This window comes from Carassius auratus, chromosome 8, assembly GCF_003368295.1.
Source record: "Carassius auratus strain Wakin chromosome 8, ASM336829v1, whole genome shotgun sequence".
Taxonomy (NCBI): domain Eukaryota; kingdom Metazoa; phylum Chordata; class Actinopteri; order Cypriniformes; family Cyprinidae; genus Carassius; species Carassius auratus.
The window spans coordinates 23,608,098-23,632,799 of NC_039250.1; the positions used below are offsets into that span (position 1 = coordinate 23,608,098).

At 36.3% G+C, this 24,702-nt stretch overlaps 1 protein-coding gene across 1 annotated transcript in view; it reads right to left on the reverse strand.

Moving 5' to 3' along the window:
• Positions 1-24,702, reverse strand: part of hmcn2 (hemicentin 2) — an 80,992-nt gene that overhangs the window by 38,206 nt on the left and 18,084 nt on the right. Inside the window, exons 9-25 of the mRNA XM_026270402.1 lie at positions 24,047-24,191; positions 22,957-23,078; positions 21,740-22,012; positions 20,791-20,932; positions 20,351-20,478; positions 19,626-19,739; positions 16,939-17,097; positions 15,288-15,482; positions 12,632-12,727; positions 12,419-12,546; positions 12,174-12,318; positions 11,051-11,163; positions 9,561-9,720; positions 9,325-9,484; positions 5,533-5,660; positions 4,660-4,905; positions 4,237-4,320 (exon numbers count right to left, since the gene is read on the reverse strand). Coding sequence (XP_026126187.1) covers positions 4,237-4,320; positions 4,660-4,905; positions 5,533-5,660; positions 9,325-9,484; positions 9,561-9,720; positions 11,051-11,163; positions 12,174-12,318; positions 12,419-12,546; positions 12,632-12,727; positions 15,288-15,482; positions 16,939-17,097; positions 19,626-19,739; positions 20,351-20,478; positions 20,791-20,932; positions 21,740-22,012; positions 22,957-23,078; positions 24,047-24,191 — 2,538 coding nt within the window. The remainder of the gene's footprint in view (positions 1-4,236; positions 4,321-4,659; positions 4,906-5,532; positions 5,661-9,324; positions 9,485-9,560; positions 9,721-11,050; positions 11,164-12,173; positions 12,319-12,418; positions 12,547-12,631; positions 12,728-15,287; positions 15,483-16,938; positions 17,098-19,625; positions 19,740-20,350; positions 20,479-20,790; positions 20,933-21,739; positions 22,013-22,956; positions 23,079-24,046; positions 24,192-24,702) is intronic.

Consider the following 24,702-nt stretch of genomic DNA (forward strand, 5'->3'; position numbering starts at 1 on the left):
AGCGTGCTGAAAAGAGTGCTAAAAGAGTGTTCAGATTTAACCGATACAGATGAATGTGAATCTATAAACATTTTAGCATTTGTTGTACATATTGCTGCAGTTTGGAAATGAAACACCCAGTCAGTAGCACTAAAAGATTATTGCTCTATCACATTTGAAAAAACTGCACCACCTACACAACCCCCCACACTGAACCTAACCGATCGGTATAACCAAACCAATTGTGAGATAAAAACCCATTGGCTGAAGCAACCATGATGTTTTAAGTTAGCTCTACAAGTTTTTAAATCTTTTATCATGACGTGTGTTTCACAGGACCTTCACATCAGGTACAACTATACCAGGTGAGCTAACAAGCAAGTTTACTACATCAGAAAAGATGTTTACTGCCACTAGTGTTTATTTTAGCTGGAAACTGCAGTAGATTTTATGTACAGGCATGTTTATGGATTCTTTGCAAAAATGTTGGTAAATGCACCTTTTTCTAAGGAACCTGAACTGACAAAAAGCAACTGAAACATTCCTCGAAGTATCTTCTGTTATGTTTCACAGAAATAGGGTGTGACAGAACATATCAAACCAGGTGTCATCTGCAAATGAATTATGTAGGAACTTTTCTCAGAAGTAACTTTGCTTGCAATGACTTGCAACCAAATGAGGCCAAATTCGCCCAGGTGTCTTATTAGAGTACCCACAGTTGAAGTTTGACACATTAACTATCCACTAATGTTTTAACTACAAAGTATATAAATGCTGGTTGTCTTCACTTTCTTACAAACTTTTTAGTAAAGCATTTTATTTCAAATGTGTGTTTGTGCTAGCTTTAAAATAAATGTCACTTGGTGTAATAATTTATTACGGAATTCAAAGATATTCATACATTTTTAAGTGCATCTTAAGTGTCCAAATACTTTTAGGGGGCCGCTGTATACAATAAGTCAGCCACTTTTTTTAACAGGCCAATCAGAATTGGAGGGAAAAGAACTCCCAGAGCAGATGTCTACAGTCATAATGTTTGGATTGATTGTTTTTGTTACTTAAAGAATGGTGTGCAGCTGGTCCCGTTTACATTACAGGATAACATTAGGAGCAGTTTATTTGTCAAAAATCCCTTGAACAATACTTCAGATGATGCACGCTATAAAAAGTCTTGTGTGTGTTCCTTGGGTGGGGTCATGTCTTTAGTGCAAGCCAGATTAAATGGATCTATCTGAAAAGGACAGACTTCCTCACTCCTACTCCTTTTGGCACGTCTTCTTTATCTAACACACCTGTAGGATTGAGGAATTCTGCAATAAGAAAGCAGTGTGTGTTCTATGTAGAAGTTAACATTTTTAAATGTACAGTACGCGGCATTAACACCAACAAAATTATGATTGTTTGCAAAAAAACTAAAATTATGCAGTTGTTCTCAGCCGGTCTTAAGATGATTTGAGTTTGGTTATATTAATATAATCTTAATAAAAATACTAAAATAATAAAATTAAATAAACATAGAATTTAAATAAAAAAATAACGTTTTATTATATATATATATATATATATATATATATATTTTTTTTTTTTTACATCAACAGCTTTTGTTCAGCAAGGACGTATTACACTGATCAAAAGTGACAATGAAGCATTCATATTTTTACAAAGATGTTTATTTTAAATAAATGCTAATTTTAACTTTTTATTCATGATAGAATTCTGAAAAAAAAGCATCACAGTTTCCCCCAAAATTATATTTCCAACATTGATCATATGAAATATTTCTCGAGCTGCAAGTCAACAATACATATAGAACAGGAACAGTTATTTTAATCCTATTTTACAATATCGCTGTATCCTTTTACAGCCTTAGTGAACGTGGCTTGCCGACCCCAAACTTTTAGTGTAGAGTGAAATCATAACACAAAACCTCTAAATCAGCTGTAAAGGTTGTGTTTGAGTTAGCTCATTTCCGATGAAGTGGGATTATTAGGCATGTCACTTTATTTTAATAGACAACAACTTTCGCTGGAGCCTAATGATTACCGTCATCCGCCACCAAACATGCATGACAGCACAGCCGCTTACACTTATTTACTGTCATATCTGTATTAAGTACCTCTTATTAAGTGCTACACAGATGTCTGAATTCTCAGTCGCCATAACAACATTAGAGATACAACACAAACAGAAGAAAACAACTAGCAATTCAGCACAATTTGCACTTAATAGTAAGGATGACTCGACCATCTTTGCTTTGATTCAAGACAGACTGATAACCGCCTGTTAAAATGACCCATCAAACCATTTCTTTCCCTGTAATCTCGCTCTTAGACCTCCTCCTCTCCGCCTGCAACAGTCCCTAATTAGGATTCCTCTCCCAGTGGGCCATCGCATGCAGGAAAGCAGATGTGGCCCTCAGAGACAGAGGAGAAGAGTTGTGTTCCAGCTGCTGCGCACGCACACACATACACACACACATCATGTCATATCCGCGACACGCAGGGTTGCCATGGCAGGTTTCCATCAAAACAACACCTATTAGCTTACAGTGTGCACGGGAAGAGCTGGGTATGTATCAGTGTAGTGTGTTTCATAAACAGACACAGATTCACACTAAACACCACTCACTTCTAACAAGTGGAGGCATAGGACTTCCTTTCCAGGTCTGTTTATGTGAAACGAGCTGTTAAACCTGCACAAAGTGTTCCCGAATTAAGATGTTGCCAGCAGCCAAAATGAGGCGGCGGTGAGAAAAGAGACCATATGGTGAGAAAAAAAAAAAAAAAAATACCAAAGACAGCTTTCAGTACAGCTTTTATCACATCACTCTCTATTTATTATATTATGTAAGTGTATATGCCTTTATTTTCACCATTATATTTTTATTAATTGCTAAAATTATTTAGAAACACCACCTGTCAAAAGATTGAGGTCAGTAAGTTTTAAAGGAGACCTATTATGACCCCTTTTACATGATGTAATATAAGTCTCAGGTGTGCCCAGAATGTCTGTAAAGTTTCAGCTCAAAATACCCCACAGATCATTTATTATATTATTTTGAAAATACCTATTTTGAGTGGAAGTGGAAACATGCTGTTTCATGCATGTCTCTTTAAATGTAAATGAGCTGCTGCTCCCCGCCCCCTTTTTCAGAATAGGGCTTTGACATTACAGCTCCTATCTCATGCTTCGTTCACGCCAAGTCAAAACTGTTATTCCGAGATGACAACACATGACATTTTACTCATGTCCTCGGACTCCGAGTTAGCGCCTAAGTAATAGCTGTACTGGTCTAAGCCATAACTCTCAGAACATTCCGAGCTCATAAGTCATAAATCCAAGTTCTGCAGCATGTGAGGGCTTTGGCGTTGATAGTGTTGCCATAGAAACAAATAATTAAGCTCCAAGTAGAGCGTCACGTGTTGTCATCTTGGTATTATGGTGATTACGACATGGTGTGAACACAGCTTCAGATACACTGCTAAAAAACATCGGTTTGGTTTTGATGACCATGTATATTGCATTCTCATAAACCATATTAGTTTAAACTTCTGATATAGGGTTTTGGTACATGCATGTACCTGATTATAGCACTTAAACATGGAGCAAGTTTTTCATATGTCACCTATTAAATGCTTATATTCAGCAGGGATGCATTTATTTGAATTTCTATTTACAATAAATGTTTAACCCATCCATATAGAAAATTAGACAGAGAGAGCCTACGAATAGCTTGTTATCGATAAACTCACTTAAATTTCAGAAATATTTTGCATGTATTATATGATACAGTACATTCTACAGCTCAGCCAAAAATTACAGAAATAAAATCTGACTTTACATAAATATATGTTGAATATTTCTGGAAATGGAGAGACAGTTAAACAACTTGTTTAAAATTTAATTTGCCTAAAAAAGATCAACTTAGACCAATATAGATTTCCCTGTCGTTTCGGGGCCAGTTTACGCTGGCTCCATGCTGGTCTTGCTGAATGGGCACACTCACACTGTTTAATAGCAAAACGTTTTTTAAAAAGCTAGCAAAGTTGGTTAACAAAAGATGTTTTGGTTGTTGAACTAGTTTAAACCACCAACACACTAACACCTCATGTTTAAATTAGATTTAGTCTTTTAAAACATTCGTTTATCTTGCAAATGGGATTAAACCAAGCATTAATTAACCCATGGAAGTAGAGAAGAAAATACACCACAAATACAGTAATAGTGACAAGTGACAAGCTAAGCTAGTTTACCTACCTCTTGCAGGGCAAGGGATGAGCACTCTGCTGTTAGCCACAGTCTCAATAATGGTCTCTCCGTTTGTCTTAAAATAGGGGCCCTCTGTAACCACAAAGTAATTATACTAGAGTCAAGCCATTTGAAGAAGTAGTTACATTACAAAGTACTAACATCAAGTACAAGGTTAACATAAAAAGCCCAAAGCCAAAGCTCAACTCAAGGGTAAGAGTGGAGAGCACAGGAACACAGGGATAAGTGATTTGAGACCATATCCATTGGTTTACACACTCATATAAGTCATGTTTAGTCATCATTCAGATTGGCTGGGGATCATGATATTTTGCCTGCCTTAAATGATTTGGTTACCAAAGAGTTTTCATGTGATGACAAATGTTTACAGTTGAACAATGTAATACTTGCAGTTTTGCTCAACAGACATACCTAAAATGTTCAGAACAATCTCCATGGTATCTTCTCCAGCACTATTCTTGGCTACACAACTATAGGTGCCGCTGTCCGAGTGCTGGACCGCCTGGATCTTCAGCATCCTATCACTGCCCACAAGAAGTCCTTTATGAAGCCAGCTGATCTGAGGGCTTGGCTCTCCTTGGACCACACATGGCAACACCACCGTCTGGCCAATCAGAGCCTTGAGAGATGGAGGTGCTGGCTGGATCCTTGGTTTAGCTGTTAGGATAAATCCGGTACAGAAAAGTCTGGTTTCTGTGTTGTCTGGTAGTTCATTTGGCACATGAAATTGAATTATAGAATTTTAAGAATGTAAATGACTACAAAGACCACACTATCATCTTTATGCACTAGCATCCAAAAGTTTGAGTTCAGTTTTTAAGATTTTTAATGCTTTTGAAAGATCTCATATTCACCAAGACTGTATTTACTTGATAAAAATACAGCAAAATGGTCAAATATGAACTGTTTAATAACAGTTTTCTATTTTAAAATATTTAAAAATGTAATTTATTCTTTGATGGCAAAGCAGAATTGCCTTCAGTGTCACTTAAGAAATCATTTGAATATACTGATTTGCTGCTCAAAAAAACATTTCTTACAGTAATCAATCATGTAAAATAATGATGGCAATACTATCTGATACTATCACTGTATCATAGTTCTACCACAGCACTTTTTGTTTTTTTGTTATAAGATCAAATTCCATTGTCAAACCTCAAAAGAGAAGTTGTCATTGAAAGGATCGATAACTGTATGAACTATGAACACTCCTAAAATCTGTATTCTATTTCATGTATTTTAAGAGTTTTTCCACAGATAAATCCTGAAGTTATTGGATTGTACCTTGTACTTGCAAATTGTAGGTGAGTGAGACGTTGCCAGCTGGGTTAGCGGCAGAACAGGTGTAGAATTTACTGTCTATCAGCCTGACATCACTAATCTTCAGAGAACCAGACGGCAGAATGGTGAACCTGCGTAAGAAGAGGTCAAAGGTCAGATGCTGAAGTCTGAAAGAAGCATGTTATATAGTGTCTGCTAAAGAGTATGTGTGGTGTATACAGTATGAATGTGTGGTCTTGTGTATATGCATACAAGCTGGTTCCCAACTTGTGCAATTGAAACCAATTGAGAAAATCAGCTTGGTTTCATTTGGATCATAATCTTTTGAACATTTGCTTAGCAACTTTATTATGGCAACCCAAATACAAATACAACTAATAAATCTGAAAGGAAGCTACAAGCTTCTATATTCAACAAACCCCCTTTGGGACAAAGTACTCCACCTCCCACTTTTTTCTCACAAGTCTTGCACATGTGGACTAATGCTGAGATCACTAAATAGTGAGTCGCGGCCAAGATTCATACCCAACACTGACTTTACACAGATTGCACACAATTTCTAATGAATTAACAGAATTCTAAAAGTTTTGTTCTATAAGTCATATCTGAACAGCAAAAATGTGAACGTGAACTGTTATAATGAAGCATTTTATTTATGATAAAAACTTTTTGGATTTTTCTTTTAAATAATTTCTGATTCTATGCTAGGCTAAAATGCACTCTTCAAGAGAATATTTTGACTTTTTTCAAGGAATTATGTCTGTAAATGGCTGCTAACTTGAAAATGTACAGTGCATATTTCTGAAAGAGCATCAGTTTCAGAGTTAGTATTTCTTTGTTTGTTTTAAAGTATTATGGATACCAACTTGAAAGTTTACAGTGAATATTTCTGAAAAAGCATCAATTTGGAACTGACTATTTCTTTAATTCCTTGTGTCTGTGTGTGCGTGTGTGTGTGTGCACGTGCGTGTGTTTTCTTGAAACTTGAAAATGTACAATGAATATTTCTGAAACAGCATCAGTTTCAATTCACTGGTGCTTTTGGCCTTTTTTTTTTTCTTTTTTTTTTTTTTTTTACATAGCATTATTGTTCCCAGCTTGAACATTTAAAATTTAAGGGTTAGCTCACCCAAAACTGAATATTAAGCCATAAATTACTCACCCTGAAATAATCCTATGTGTACAGTATATGACTTTCTTCTTTCAGACGAATCCATTCAGAGTTATTTTCAAAATTTTAATTTATGGGTGAACTAACCCTTTAAGGCTGACAACTTTAAAAAAATTACAGTAAACATTCATGAAATGCGCAATAATTTTTACATTTCTCTGCCATATAACATACTGCCACCTTAATTTAGAGATTGGATTTGTTGAATACCTGTGTTCTGTATTGATTAATTGTACACTTTTAGGTATAGGTTCAAATTCACCAAACAAATTCCAACAAACAACAAATTCTAGTTGGATCAGTGTGTTGATCCTGTTGGGGCAGTTTGAACCAGCTTGAAACAACACTTGTGCAAGCTGGCAAAATTGGACTGTGGGTTATTAGTGTAATCAAGAGTGCTGGAATGGGCCAGAAAGAGAAAGAGAATGAGGCTAAAAAAGCAGTTCACAGTGAGATAAAGCTCCAAACTCACAAAGGTTAAAGCAAGCACTGGTGCCCCTAACATCCCTACAGCCACCTGATTCTAGATTAAATACACTTTCCACTCACAATCTTCTTTCCTGTGTGGCAGATGTCTCTGGAGTGGAGTGTTATTCGCGTCAGGCAGACTGAGACATCGACATGCTGTTTTATGAGACAGGAAGCTCCTGGAGACTCAAACATTATGCAGGCTACACTTCTTCCTTTGTGACTATCACTCAAAACACACACACACACACACACGTCTCATTCCTTGCTTTAGTAGGACTAGAGTGTCTCAACATTCCAATAATTCCCTGTTTTTACAGACAGACCACATTACCTAATCCTAAAGCTGTTATCCATAAACCCTTGCAATATCTATCTGCTGCATCCCTCTCTAACTAATGCCATCTACAGTACATGCTCAAGCACCTACATAAAAAAAACCCAGCACGCTTCTCTTTCTGATCCCAGCACCTCCAGCCCCAGTCCCATCATCTGTTTACTGAGAAAATACATCAACCTTGATGTAATGAACTTCACATCTGTTTTCCATTGAACCTCATGTGATTTTACACCTTGCATTTCTGTATGCAAGTCCACATGACCATAATGCCTGGGAAACTTTTCTGCAAAACATGCTTTTACAGGTTTATGGTATGATTTTTTGTTTTCTTTTAAAAATACTCCAAAATGGGGCTTAAAATGAAGTGAATGAACTTAAAAGCAGTAATGTGAAACGTATCATTTTATAAAAGCACCTATTAAAACTTGTGTATTCTTTGAGCTGTAAATCTGTTTAAATCATCATTTTTTTTTTAAATAGTTGTTTTAGGGCTTATATTATGTTGTCAAGGTAATAAAGTTGTAAAATTGGATATAGCTTCACATAGAAAAGCTTAGTAGTCTTATGTTTTTTTTTTCTCACTAAAATCATGTTAACATTAATATTGTTTGTCTTGTGGCTGTAATATTGAAACACTGAGAATTGTACTGAGTAATGTTTACAGACTGGCGTCATTCAATTCCATTACGAGTGACTCATGTAACCCAGTTTTTTGTAACCCAAATTATATCGATTGAGCTAAACCGATATTAAACCAGGATTTTTTTTATTTTTTTTTTAAGATGGCAAAAATGTCAACTTTAGCCAGCATAAGAGAGTCTCATCTCTACTTTTACTATGTGACATCATTGTACTCCTGGGTAGTTTACAATCTGGCTTATGATAGATCACCACAATTGAAAACACACAGCTATATCAAACACTCTCAAAACATGAAATTATCGAGAAAAAAGATGCCTGCAGATGATGCTTTCACTTATGCCAAATAAATGCAAAGCATCAGTCCATCAGGATGAAATCTAATGTGTCTCCTTTATAACAGAGCACCGGTGGCTCTTGCTGAAACTGAGCTGGCTCTAGTTCTTGTCCAGGGGAGTTAGAATGAGGCAAGAGAAGTCAGCTGGGGTAAATTTTGACACAGCTGAAGCCTTTGATAGATGGTTACATCACCTCACGAGGGCCCATTCCTTCACAGCGAGAAAACCTCATCACTCATAAGGACATATTTTTGCCATTTATTATGTACGAAAAAAGAACTGTTCTAAAAGCAAAAACTTAAATACCACATCATTTTCGGCTTCATGGTTTGTGACACTGTCAAGAGTATGAGCACATTTGGTCTTTGACCTTAGGCTGTTTGGCAAGTTATGCTGAAAAAATATAAAAATAAACAGAAAACTGGGAAAACCTTTTACCAAAAGTATGTGCCAGAATTGGTTAACATGTCCTTTCACACAAATTGTGTACCTCAAGATTCTTTACAAACAATTTCAGTCAAATTCTGTCATTTGCACCTCATGTCCTTCCAAACCGGTATGATTTTTTCTTTCTTATATGGGGCATTTTTTACAGTCCTTAATATGGGTCAAATTTGACAGGTGGGCTTAGTTAGTCAAAGCTGTATTTTAAGAAGCCATTACTCCAGACTTCAGTGTCACATGATCCTTCAGAAACCATTCTAATATGCTGATTTGTTGCTTAAGAAACATGTAGTTATACTAGTGTATGAACGATAGTTAGGTTAGGTGTCTTTGTGAATTTATATAATCTATATGGTGCATGCGAGTACAACACAAGACGATTAATATTTTCCTACCAGGCTGTGACAGGAGGTATTGGTTGCCCATTTCTGCTCCAAGTCACCAGAGGTGTAGGACTTCCATGAACTTCACATGGTAGGATGACCTCTGATCCAACCTCAGCTGCCATTTTAACCACTGCTTGTGACCCGTCAGCACCAACAATTCTTGGTTTGCCTATTGAAATGAGAGACTCAGAAAACACTTCTACACTTAATTGTTTTATTAAATCATCCATCTATATCTCCCTCACTGTTAACACTCAGATGCATCTCTCTGCTGGTGTAGCCCACAGCACTGGTGGCGGTGCACACATAAACCCCTGCATCCTCCGCTGTGGGACTGGGGATGTACAGACCTCCATCAGCTGCCTTAAGAGGTGCAGACACAGGCCTGTTTGAGGGATCTCGACCCTGGGGAGAGAAGAAGTGCCTTTAAGTCCTCTTGGGAAAGTTTGAGCTGTGAAGCTAGGAAGCTCAAATCACTTCGGTTAGAACAGGATGGTAATACACATTTTCTAGATTTTTCAGATTTTTCACTCTACATCTGCAAAATGATGAATAAAGAATGTGCACTGGGTGTTTTGCAAATGTAAACATTACATTTTATTTTGCATCACAGAAGTAAGCAACCTTTTTCTAATTTCTACCACAAAATAAAAAAGGTAATTGCAATTTTTCTTTATTTCTCATCTTGTGGCAGAAACAAGCTTCCATAGATTTCAGTATGAAAAAAAAAAAGTTATAGTTCTAGCTTTTTAGCTCACAATTTAGACATTTTTTTCTTGCAATTTCAAATTAACTCACTATTCTGGCTTTCTTCTCAGAATTGCCAGTTATAACCTGGTTATAATGTAATTGTGAGGTAACATCTTGCAATCTTGACTTTTTTTTCTCTCAAAAGAGTAAGAATAAATTCAGAACTGTAAGAAAAAAGTTGCAATCCCATTTTTAATTTAAAAGCTTCCATAGGAAGTGAATGAACCTGGTAGCTTTGCACATTAAAGTTACAAATGGCTGCACCTGCTCTCAAAAAAATAAGGTGGATATTCTACAGTAATTGTACAATACTCAAGTACACAATTCTATTTTACTCTAAATAACAAATATATATTCATGAATTTACTATTAAAACAGATGATGCACCTATTGGGTTTGACATGTTTTCATGTTTTCTCAGGGCTAAAAGAAAATTCAGAGTTTCCCAATCGCAATTAGGGCTTTGTGGCGACGTTCATGTGCATTCAACTTGTATATACAATTTTTCCGACGCGACTTGAATGCACCATTGGAATGCACATCCTGTCCGAAACCTCTGAAGCAGCTTCTTAGGTTACCAGGAATCAGGCATTCCTCATGCATATCCCCCAGCCCCTTTTTGCTCTGAAACAAGATGACTTTAGCAGACCTTCTTTCATGTGACCAGAATAGCAATTTACATGCCTCAAGTGGATACTGCGGACAATACACCCCCAATCTATCGTTTTGTGAAACAGCGGTGGAAAACTTAACCTCCCATAACAGGGGCAGGCGGACGGGAGCATGCATTCATTTGAAAGGCGATTGGGAAAGCCATGCATCAACAATGAACATGCTGCATCAGCACTTCTCCTGCCTCCATTATGCTAAATTATTCCAGCTAAGTGTATAGCAAGGTGCGATCTGTCACTATTTGTCACTGCTGGGATGGTAGCACAGCCAGAAGCAACATAACTGAAAAAAGACCACAGTAAGAGTGATGTACCTTGGACCAGACAATGGTGGGTTTGGGGACCCCACTTGCTTCACAGGACAGGGAGATGGGTGTGCCCTCGTTGGCTGTGTAGTGCAGAGGACCAGCCTTGATATCAGGAGGGGCTGGAAAAGTAGGTCAGAATAGCAGCTGTTCACGAGGCCTTAACAACCAGCGGTTCACAATTAGAACTTCACGCCAAAGATACTTCACAAGGATTCCAGCTTAGCGCTTCTAAATATGAAACTCTCATATTAGCGTCTATTTTAGCTTCATTAAGGACCAGATGGATTACTGTAATGCTGGATGTACTTCAAATAGATTTTCTTTGTACATATTTCCACTAATAATAAAAATAATCTTAAAATGAGATACGGGTTTGATGTAACAAATCATATGTTTTCAGAGAATACAGAAAATTGATTTTAAGCATAAATCTCAATAATTTCCTTTTTCATTAGATTTTTATAAAAAATACCTTTTTTCTCTGAATAAAGAAAATCTCTGAAAACATTTGTATTTTTTAAAAGTAAATTTATCATGATATGTAGATAGATATGAGATTGATTTTGCTGATCATAAGTTGGTTAAGCCTTCATTTGTATTTTTATTAATTTATCAATTTTTATTTTCTTTCTTTCTCTTTCTTTCTCTCTTTCTCTTTCTTTCTCTTTGTTTGTTTGTTTGTTTCTTTCTATATCAATGTGTGTCTGATTAACATCTTTATTATCATTTTAATATAATTAATAATTAACTGTATTTTATTTAATAATGTATTTTTCATATATGCATGCATGACTTGATTGTAGATTGTAGCTGGAAACTCTTTTCTGACTTATGTAATAAGATTATAATTTTACCCGTTGCCATTAACGGTTCCCTTTTATGAAACATAAAATAAAGATTTAAAAAAATCATATTATTCATTTAAGTTTCTAACTGTTAGGCAGTTAAACCATAAATGATGAGGGATTGTTTGAAACCAGTGTACTTGTTCTTTTAATTTGGGTGTCTAAAAAAAACTTTCTTCCATCATCTCCTCATAACACTCTTGCTATCATCATGGTGAAAAATCTAGCCCATGAAAAATATGTAAATCAATTATACTCTATGATAACAGGCCCTGCCTACTAACCATGAACTTCCACTGTGACGGTTATATTGGCTGATCCTGCTACATTGATGGCAGTGCACACATATATCCCAGCATCCCCTGCTCCAGCTCTATCTACATGCAGACTGCCGTCACTCCTTAGAAAGACTCTTCCACCAACACGCACCTAGACACAGAGTGATCACAATAAAAGAATAAGTGTAAACAATGTCTATTATCCCTGGATTTCAATTTCACACCTAGTAAGCGTCTCCCTCGTCACTCACTTGTTTTCCATTGTGCGTCCAGACTCTGTCAGGAAGAGGAATGCCATCTAACAACATACAGGGAAGGTTCAGAGGCTGACCGGTCATCACTGCGACAGCTGGTGCACCTTGAACTAATAATGGGGCTTCTGCAAACAGGACAGATAATTATTATGACAGTTTATGGTGATAATATTTGTCAGATTTGTTAAGGGGAACAATATATGTTCATACCCAAGCCAGTAACAGTGACTCTGGCATGAGCCTTGATGGATCCAAACTGGTTTTTGGCCTCACAAACATAAACACCTTCATCATCAACCCAAACACCTGGAGGGAACACAGGAACACTGATTAGAACATAAAGGACTCTTTTGTATTTTCTTTTCTTATAAACATGTAATTTCATACTTAACTCATTAACAAACCATTCAGCTTAATTCTAGTTTGCTGTTAATAATGTGAAATGGATGTGTGGTCATTAGGTAGATCACATATGGATGTGTTTGTGCGTTTTTTGTTTTTGGTAACGGCTTTACTTCATTAATAAAGAGGTATCTTGACCTTTGCATCAAAGTCAGGATAAAAACAACATACAGAACATTCAGTCAGGAATGTGACTGGTTTAACGATACACACAAATAATAACCTGCAATATTTTTCGAATGTCTCTTATTTTAGAGTCATATACTGTAGTAGTATAGATTAAGTAGCTTTAATGTTTATTACTGCATTTTTTCATGTTTCTTATGTTTAGATTACTTTTGTCATCATCTCACACTCACTTAAATGCAATTAACCAATTCACATTACTAACAATAACAATAAAAAAGTATGTTATTTAAAAAATAATAATTATAAACTCTTAAACCAAGATGAATCTGAGACTTTATGACGATTACATGTAATGGTGTTATTAAATTATGGTTACATTTAACAGCTCAGTAACACCAACTGTGATCTTTACCATATAAAATAACCTAAAAATAATAATGACCTTATTGTTTGGACATTGTTTTTTTTTTTAAATATCAGTGCATTCCCAATATATAAACTTGTTTCTCCACGGTTTTCTACCTCATGCTTTGATAATAATAATAAATAAATAGATGCTACAGATGATGACTTGGATCTTAAGTCATCGTTTATGATGAATGTTTTTTAATGACACACATCTGCACGTTTGTTACAGATCTAATTAATTAACCATTAAAGTTTTACATTTGTTAAAAGACGCATTCGGTTCTTGGCGCTGTTGGCGCTTTTGGAAGAGAAAGAGAATTTATAGCCATGCTGGTTCTCTTGTAACTTACAGTCCAGCTATTAATTCCACTGTGATGACAGTTCTGACTTCATTAGCGGCTATTCATTTTTGTTTGAGAGCATTACACACTCACTACTTTATATGCAAATGTTCATCTGATTTTAAAAAAAATGAAGCTGTTATGAATGTTGTGCAATAGTCTGCGTGTGTGAAATTCATACAATAGTCATTTACAATCACATAAGTAGCTGTTGAAATAGATATAAATAGTATAAATCAGTGTCACATTTGCGCAATACATTTGTGTGCAAGTATGGAGTGTTGTATGTATATGCAGTGCTATGAGAGTAGGAATGATCGCAAATTTTCACACAGACACAGCCGGCCCAAAGTCTGGAATTATTAAGATTTGTTGCAGTTTTTGAAAGTCTCTTATGCTCACTGAGGCTATATTTATTTAATCAAAAATGCAACAGAAATGGTAATGGTAAATAGCTGTTTTTATATTAATATATTTTAAAATGTAATTTATTTCTGGGAGGACAAAGCTGGATTTTCAGCATCGTTACTCCAGTCTTCAGTGTCACATGATCCTTCAGAAATTATTCTGATATGATGATTTGCTGCTCAATAAACTTCTTATTATCAATGCTGAAAGCAATTCGACTGCTTAATATTTATGGAAAAACTGTGATATACTACCATTCAAAGGTACTGGGTCAGTATGATTTTTTTATTATTATTATTTTAATGAATTTTGTTATCCAGCAATGATGCATTAAAATGATCAAAAGTGACAGTAAAAACATTTATAACCTATAAAAATCTAATAAATATTTCAAATAAATCCTGTTCATCAAAGAATCCTGTAAAAATTATTCACCAAAAATACCACTGATAATAATAATAATGATAATAGTTATTAAAAACAGAGCACTAACAATAATTCAGCAGCTAATCAAATATAAGAAGAATGCTTTTTCAAGGAATATGTGACACTGAAGATTGTAAAATTCAGCTTAGCATTACTGGAAAAAAAATACAAATTAAAAATTAAATAAATTATATATAATCAATGAATTATATATATTTAAATAAACTTTGTCAGCCTATACAAACACATACACACACACACTCTCTCAAAGGGAAGGTAGGACTAGGAACAGACACGTTTGCTCAGAATGCTTTTAGTAACCAGGTTATTCAACACCAGATGAGCTGTTCAATGCTAATACTATAGAAGCTGTCCAATAAAAACATTATAGCCTATAAAGATTTAGAGCTCTACTTTGTCCATATGTAGCTCCCTGTCCTGCCAGAAGCTCCGGTGTTGGCTCTAGAGGCCTGCCCTGCGGTTAGACTTTTACCCCACCCAGCCCCTGATCAGGCCTGGGGTGAGGAGACCTCCTCTCAGCCCACTCTCTGAGAGAGGAAGCTCTCTGCTGGACTGCTTCTATTTCCTCTATCGCAGCAGTTGGTTTCAGAGCCTCCCCTGCATGTCAACACCTAAAATAACATCTTCACTCTCCTCTTGTGGTTGAACCATGTTCGTTAGATCCTCATGTTTAGTATCTGGGAGGGATTTCTCTATCAGACATCTATGCAAAGATAAATATAGAAACTCACTCTGAATCTGAAGGCCACCGGAAGGCAGTTGAGAGGTGCCGATGTGGCCAGATGACTTGCCAAAAATGGGACGTCCGTCCTGGCGTCTCCATGTCAGAGAAGGTGTGGGGAAACCACGGGCGATGCATGGTAGAGTAATGTTGTCACCCACACCAGCCGTAATGTCCACGGGAGACTCGGAGAACGTAGGAGCAGCTGCAACAACAACAAAAAAACACTTTGTTTGAAAAAAGTGAACAAAATGTATTGTAACATATGTAAATAAATAGATAAATATAGAGAAATAAATAATCTTTTTTCTTTTTAACTCTCCTTTTTAAAATTTAGGTAGCACTTTATTTTACAGTCCTGTTCCCATGTACATACTATGTACTTATTATAGTAATTACAATATGTAATAACTAGGTACTAACCCTGAACCTACCCCTAAACCTAACCCTACCCCATGTATTTACCTTGTATTACTGGAACTTTCTTAGATAAATACACTGTAAGTACATGTAAGTACACCTACTGTAAAATAAAGTGCAACCACAATTAATTTCTATTTACATAATACTTAATTCATTTGATCTGGCTTTAGACCAACAACATATTTTGCCACATCCAACAAAGCCAAAGTCAATAACATCGTGCTTAGTGCTTAGTGTGTGTGTGTGTGTGTGTGTGTGTGTTTAACACACAGTGGAAATTGTTTTTTATGTACAGGTGTCTTTATTGTATTTCGGTGTCCCTGGCATTGAGAAAGTGTAAAAACTACTGAATTATATCTGAGAACAAAGTAGAAAATATATAGATGGAAAAAAAATCAGCTTTACAACCAATATTAAACTGAACAAATTTATTTCCAACATATTTTTCCCCTCACACATTATATGTAGGATAATAATTATGATGAAAAGTTTGTCGCTTTTTACAATGTAAAAATATTTTCTCCATCCCTGTTTATTATTCAGAAAAACTCTTACTAAACAAAGACAAAGACTGTAAAATGATTCTCTCAAAAAGTTTAGTCACATTGCTCAGTTTATTTGCATATTATGACCAGATAAATATTTTCTCAACCAGTGGTGTGAGTTTGAATGCAAGAACACCTGTTTAATTGACCAGTGGCAGAAAGAGGAAGCTTTCTGGGAACTAGAACATGAATCAGTCATAATACATAATCATTATTTCTGTAACTATGCTTATTGATGCTAGAGGCACATATAACTTTTAATGCAAGTTCAATATAAAGCTATGATCCAGCTTTGAATCATTCAAGCATGCTCGTAAACTGGCCATGAGCTACTGGGAGTCTGAGAATCCTGTCAGGAGCTGTTAAAAGTCCCGTTAAATTCACATTCCCAAAAAAATTATTTTGCTCTCGGAATTTCACACTCGGAAACAAAGCAGAGAGAACATTTCCACTTGCGGTTTGGAAGCTCATGGGCTTATGGGTGTGCTCTGCTTAAAATCAGATAGTTCTGTCCAGGGTTTTTGATTCATGCTATGAACTACATATGCTTCAAAGTTTTGGAAAAGCAATAGAAATACTGCGACAGTGAGCTCAATAAATAAAAGCTCACATAAAATGAAACTGTTCCGTATAAAATGCACAGTAATATTTATATTGTGTCAGCTTGTAATGCAGCTGAGCTCTTGTTCTCACCTCCCACCTGTAGTTTGACCACAGCAGAGGCAGACCCTGCATCATTTGAGGCCACACAGGTATAGTCTCCAGAATCCAGTTCCTGGACCCCACGGATCCGCAGCGATCCACGATGGACATTCTGCTCTGCAAATGGAACTGTTCCCAGATCCAGATCCCCTGAAGACGGATGGTGCAAGAATCAAAGAAAACATCCACCGTTGCTGTAACTACCCACTACAAGTAATGCAATATCCTTAACGGTTTCTAAAACCCAGAAAATTAATAACAGTCTCGAAAGAAGACATGAAGAAATATTATCATGTGTGACCCTGTACCACAAAACCAGTCATTAGGGTCAATCGAAATTGAGATTTGAACATCATATGAAAGCTGGATAAATAAAGGTTCCATTGATGTATAGTTTCTTAGGATATGACCATATTTGACAGAGATACAAATATTTGAATATTTGTGCAACTATTTGAATATTTGTATTGAGAAAATTGCCTTTAAAGTTGTCCAAATTAAGTTCTTAGCATTGCATGAATTAATAAATTATTAAAAATAATAAGTTAATATATTTACAATGGGAAATTTACAAAATATCTTCAGTGAACATGAAAATTCTACTGATTGTTGGGGACCCACTTTATATTAAGTGGCCTTAACTACTATGTACTTACATTTTAATTAATAATTTAGTACAATGTACTTATTGTGTACATACATGTTTTTACATTGTACTTATATTTAAAAAAAAAAACTACATGTAATTACATCTATATTTAATTTCTGTAATTACATTTATAATTACACTGTTGACCCATACTTTACACCTTAACCCACCCTTAAACTTACCCATACCTCCAACCCTCTCCCTAACCTTACCCCATCCCACCTCAATAGCAGAAAAAAGTGTTTTACAATACAATATGAACACAATATGTACATTGTACTTATTTTTTTATGTAAGTACATAGTAGTTAATTCTACAAATATACCCCAGTGACGCAAGACTGGTTTTGTGGTCCAGGGTCACCTATGTTATATGTTGATACATTTTTTCTGCATTGGATTTGGTCAAAGTTTGGTCTGTTTGACACATTTTTGTCAGTTTGCACATTTTTATTTTTTGTTGACTAAAATTATACAGTGCATTCAGAAAGCATTTAGATCCCCTTTACTTTTTTCCATTGTGTTATGTTGCAACCTGATTTGTTTAAATGAATTTCTCATGAATCTACACTGCGTACCTCATAAGTGTCTGTAAATTTATTTGAAAATAAGAAAACTGAAATATCACATTGACAAAAGTATTCAGTATAAGTATTTAATCAATACTTATCTGAAGCTCCTTTGGCAGCAATTACAGCCTCAAGAGTTTTGGGGTATGAAGCAACAAGCTTTGCACACCTGGATTGGGGGATTTTCTGACATTCTTCTTTGCAAATCCTCTCAAGCTCTGTCAGATTGGATGGGGACCGTCGGTGGACAGCCATTTTCAGGTCTCTCCAGAGATGTTCAATAGGGTTCAAGTCAGGGCTATGGCTGGGCCACTCTAGGACATTCACAGAGTTGTCCATAAGCCACTCCGGTGTTGCCTTGGATGTGTTCTTAGGGCCACTGGATGTTGCAAGGTTACAACAACAAGAGTTACAAGGTGAACAGGTTTTCAATGAGGATTTCACTGTACTTTGCTCCATTCAGCTTTCCCTCAACCCTGACCAGTCTCCCAGTCCCTGCAGCTGAAAAACACCCCCACAGCATGAGGTTGCTACCAGTATACTTTACTTTTTCTGAAGGTGATGAGCAGAGCTGGATTCCTTCAAATGTGATGCTTAGAACTGAGGTTCATCACACCAGATAATCTAGTCTGAGGGTCCTTTAGATGCTGATTTGCGAATTCTGTGTGTTTTCATGTGTCTTCACTGAAGAGAGGATTGAGTTTGTTCACACCGCTATAAAGCCCAGATTGGTGGAGTGTTGCAGTGATGACTGTCCTTCTGTAGGTTTCTCCCATCTGCATATATAGGATCATGGAGCTCAACTAGAGAGACCATCAGGTTCTTGTTCACCAGTTTAGGCAAAGCCCTTCTCCATCAATTGCTCAGTTTGGCTGGGTGACCAGCTCTTGGAAGAGTCCTGATTGTGGCAAACTTCTTCCATTTGAGATCTATGGAAGCCACTGTGCTCTTGGGAACCTTAATTGTCCAGACCTGTGCCTTGATACAATCCTATCTCTGAGCTCTGCAGGCAGTTCCTTTGACCTCTTGGCTTTGTTTTTGCTCTGATATGCATTGTCAGCTGTGAGGCCTTTTATAGAGAGGTGAGTGCCTTTCCAAATCATGTCCAATCAATTTAATTTACCACAGGTGGACTCCAATCAAAGTGTAGAAACATCTCAGCAATAATCAAGAGAAATGGGAGGCACCTGAGCTAAATTTTAAGTGTTGTTGCAAAGGGTCTGAATACTTGTGTACACGTAAATGATATTTTTTTGTTTTTTCTTTTTAATAAATTTACAGACATTTCTAAAATGGTGTTATCACTTTGTCTTTAAGAGGTACAGAGTGTAGATTAATGAGGGGGAAAAATAATTTAAACAATTGCAGTATCAGGCTGCAACGATATAAGACATTTTCCTCAAAAAACAAGTAAAAACTGTAAAAAGAGGTGGAGGTTTTGTGCTGAAGGACAGTATTTACCTTTCTGCCATTTGACTAATGGAGGAGGAGTGCCAGAAGCCTGACATTCGAGACTGGCATCTTCACCAGCAATGACCATCACCACCTGCTGTGCCACAGAGATGCTCGGAGGTTCTGAGAAAACAACAAGTGAGAAAGGAATTAAAACTAGCATTGTAAATATCATGCAAATATCTGGTTATGTTCAGAATTAAATATTAGCTTACTACTTACAGAAAGTGAAAGAGAGAGGGAGAAAGAGAGGGTTAAACATAAAAAAATATATATTACTCCTGGTTCATCCATCAAACTTTTCTTTTAAAATAAATTAATATTTTGTATTCAATAAGTATGCATTCATTTTAAAAAGTGTCATAAAAGTGAAAATTTTGCCATCACAGGAATATATTTAATTTTAGAATCCATCACTATGTTTTTACTGTATTTTTGCTTGTTTTTACAGTCTTGGTGACTTATTTCAAAAACATAAAAAAAATTTTTAAGTTTAGTATGCCAACTGAATTAAGTATAAAATTCCGAGGCTTGACAAAACAGTTTAATAGAAGCAGCCATATAACATTTTGAATTTGATAGGTCTGCCAGCAGCTGGAATCTCATTTATTTTTTATGCATGCTGTCATGTCACTTTAAAATATATATATTCAATCTATAACTCAAAATGACAGAAGACTGATTTACCATGCACAAGCATTTCCATCAACAGAGCCACTGACTCCGGCACCCACCTGCATAACTGATGCTAACAGACTGAGAGGCAGTGCCAGCCTCGTTGGTGGCCAGGCACGTATAGTTCCCAGCATCCTCAGGGACAGCTCCTTGGATTGTCAGTGTGCCAGACTCAGAGATGCTCATTCTGAAAGCACAGCCAGGGTTATATTGTCCTAAGACTGCTGATGTAATGATTATATTACAGAGACAGTTGTGTTGAGTACTTTTCAAACTCAACAGTTTTTTCTTTCCACTGACTTCTAAATGATCACAGCATCGATGTCAGATTTATTCTGATGTCTTGACCAAATCTCAGACTATTAATGGTTTGCGGACAGTGTATTCAAACAGAAATAAACTATAAATGATCCATTTTAGGAAAGTAGATCAAAATAACCATCTCAAATGATGTGTGTAAATGTATAGTGAGAGAAGGGAGGGGGAGCTGGTAGACTACCGATGGTGGTTGGACAGAAAGATGTTGCCATGGCTCCAGAAAACCTTTGGAGGAGGGGAACCAGATGCCGAACAGGAGATGTGGACCTCTGCACCCAGAGAGAACCTTTGTTTCTGAGGGGAGACAACCACAGATGGGGCCTCTGTAAAGGAAACAGAAATAAACTGTGAATCATCCTATACTTACAGGGACAGTATATCCAAAAATGCTTATTTGCCGACTCTCATGTCATTCCAAACCCATACGCTGTTGTAGTTTTTTCCATGGAACATATAAGAAGAATCTTAAAGAATCTTTACATGGATATTTTTTACTCTTTAACATTTCATAGTAGAATTGTGCACCATTCATAATTTATCGGAAATGCCTTAAAAATTCCCATTTAAGTCCTGGATTTGAAAGAATGAAGAATTCCAAACAGAATGCATTCTATCTGCAATTATGTGTTCTGTCAAACTCAGAAACTGAACCGGCTTTGAATTGCATTCTGGATGGACAGAAAGAAAGAAATAATATATAGATAGATAGATATTTGTTCAACAAAGAATAGCAGCACACATATTTGGAATGACATGAGGGTGAGTAAATAATTTTGGTGAACTATTCCTACACATTATTTGGCACAAAACCTTTGAGTCTGCAGGTATGGCAAAAGGGATAATGAAAACTGCACACTTTATAATAGTATAATAATGGTGGACGTCTAAGTGCACATGTTGAAAGTTGCTCACAGTGAGATACAGTTTATCGATTTGTTAGGCTATTTGTCTCCAAAAGGACCCGCCAATCTAAGATCACATTAATCTTCCTTATTCGAAACATGCAGGCCTCAATCTCGCTGGCTGTGTAGAAGCTGCGCTGTGGTTTGGAGGGTTTTAATGGAAAACACATGACGGTTGGACTCGAGAGGCCGCAGGAGCTGAGTGTTTGACCAGGTGCTGCAGAATACCTAGGACCACCAGCCATACGACAGCCTGGCTCTCTCCGTGGGCGTTTGTAGCTCTGCACTGGTAGGGTCCGGCATCCTGGCTGCGAACCCAACTGATCTCCAAAGAGGAATTGGCCAGTATTTTCACCCTTCCTGAGCGGGATGATAAAGCGGTGCCAGTCCGATACCAGGTCAGGTTGTGCCGCACAGAGCCTTGAACCTGACAGGACAGCACTGCCACTGTCCCCGGGAATGACGTCACATTCAGAGGAGGTTGCAGAACAGGAGGTGGCTCTGCATTAAGAGAAATGATGATGACATGCTTATAAAAAGACTACAGTATGTGAGGCAGCAAATCTCTCAGTTTAATGTTGTCATAGCGGTCAAATACAAGTCATTTGGCTGTGACTTACAATTCCATTGCAAAAAGCGTTTCTCATTTAGAGTTTCCTTTAATTCTGGAGATTACACCCTCCTTAGCAAGCTGAAGCCTTGTTTATATTTTCACATAACCCTCCGCACACTGTGTGCGCAGTTCACGACACTCAAGAAGCATTTATACTTGACATGTTCCACGCTGAACTGTTCCCCCCAACAACAAAAGGCAGCATGCAGAAAATATTAGCTGAACCAGAAAGTAATATTTTTACATTAACTGAATTTCTAAATTTTCAATATATTGTTAACCAAGCCAGGTGGGGGGAAAAAACATTTTTTCATTGAACATTTGTTTAATTTATTTTTTCTTGCTAGTTCGATGTAAATGGCTTTTCTTGATCATATACAAAAAGTGCAAACGACAACAAATGCATTAGTAAATACTCTAACTTCTACTCTTCTACTATGTATTTAATATTTATATATATATATATATTCCAAACCCGATAAAGGTTTAGGCTAAGCATCTACATTCACAAACCACTGTCCACTGTTATTTTTAACAGAAAAGAATGCAACATGCTCATAATCACGATTTCATATGTGGGAACCAGGAAACCTTCGATAGCACATGAAGACGGCCCTCTAACTATATATATACTGTATATACGCTATCATGCTGCACATATCAGTATTTATATTTTTTTTAGCATGGCGACTGTGCTGCAATGACACTGTGCTTAAAAAAGTTACAAAAATCTATAGGTGCACAATGGTTCAAAACAGAAAATAAGCATGTGAATGCAAGATTGTATTGAGTATGGAAAAATGTATGGAAAATGTGTGTATCCATGCAGTACCTCTGACAGTGAGTTGCGTGAGAGCTCGTCCCATGCCTGCAGTACTCTGGGCCACACATTCATATGCTCCTTCATCACTGCCTGAAGCATGGGGAATTTCCCATGATGCTTTAACTGAAGACCTTCAATTACCAAAAATTTGCAGGTTTAAGTGATGAGTCCAAAAGTGCAGCCTTTGATCACAAACATGCATTTAACCTGCACAGAATTTCACTTGCACAGAAGAATGGGGTCAAGAATGGAAAGAATTAGACTGAAAATACAGCGTTACAGATTACAAATGATACAAACTTATTCAAGCACACAGAGATGGCAGCAGGTGAAAGGAAAAAGACAGTCTGATGTCAATAAAAACTAGTTTGCACAGAATACCTTTCAGTATAAGTCAACGTTATTTCATGTTCAAAGTAATTCAAAACAGAGTGCCCTTCATAGAGAAAAAAAAAAAAACGTTTCTTTCATTTTTCATGATGACTTTGTGCAGTGCACACAACCCCGGCTATTCATATTCATTCCAAGATTGATATGTCAGTGAAAGCTAACAAATCCTTCTTGGGTTAGGTTTGAATTTGACTGTAAACGAATGCCCCGTGTCAGCAAACGGTATCAAACGGAGCAAAAAATTGTCCAGCAGATGTTCACTTTAACATCTGCTCCATTTTGTTTACTTAGGGCCATATCACCGGAGAGAATGCCTGCAAAAGTGTTTATACATGTTTGGGTTTAGAGAGATATGAAGAAGAAGACGGATATATGTGAGAAAGACAAAGGGAAGAAAGGAAGAAATATACAGAATGGAATGTTGGAAGAAAAAAACAATACAATTTGGTACAACATTAGGTCTGAAAACTTTTTTCTTATAAAACAAAAGATCTGAAAAGAGGGATATAGACAGCTACATGATTATCAAGAATATCTAATAGTACGCAAAATATAAAAACATGCATTAAAATACTAATAACAAATTTAAATTGTATTGAATTTGTGTGAAGTGTGAGAAACATAAACAAAAGAAAAGAAAAAGAAACATAAACGGACAGAGAAGAGAAAGAAGACCATATAAAAAGGTAAGATATGAGGAGAGCCTCACTCATAGTCTCTTTCCTCTCCTATTGTGCTTCCGCCTCTGGTGAATCTCAGCCTATAGGGCAGGTCACTTTCCACAGAACAGTCAATCGTAGCAGGCTGCATGTAGAAGCCTCTTACCATAGTGGGCATGTTCACTCGTGGAGGCTCTGCAGGGTGAGAGGAGGTCAAACGGTTAAACTGGTTCATCACAGCTGGGTTACCAAACACAATATAAACAATGTGAACTTGTGTCTCAGCACATCTAAGAGCATCAAGCCCATTCAAATCGAAAACAAAACAAAAAATAAAAAGTTTGTATATAGTGTCCGAACAGTTCAAAGTTTAAACAAAACAAAAAACAAACAGAAAAAAGAAACAAAAGATTAAAAACACATTTTTTTATAGTGTTCAAACAGTTCAAAGTTTAAATAATAAAAAATATGAAACAGAAATGTAAATTTAAAACAAAACAAAAAGTATTTATAGTGTTCAAACAGTTCAAAGTTTAAATAAAATGACAAAAAACAAACAAAACAATATGAAACAGAAATAAAACAAGTATTTATACAGGTTCAAACAGTTCAAAGTAAAAAAAAAAAATGTAACAGATTTTAAAAACCAAAACAAAAAGTATTAATAGTGTTCAAACAGTTCAAAGGATAAGCTGAGTTAGATGGA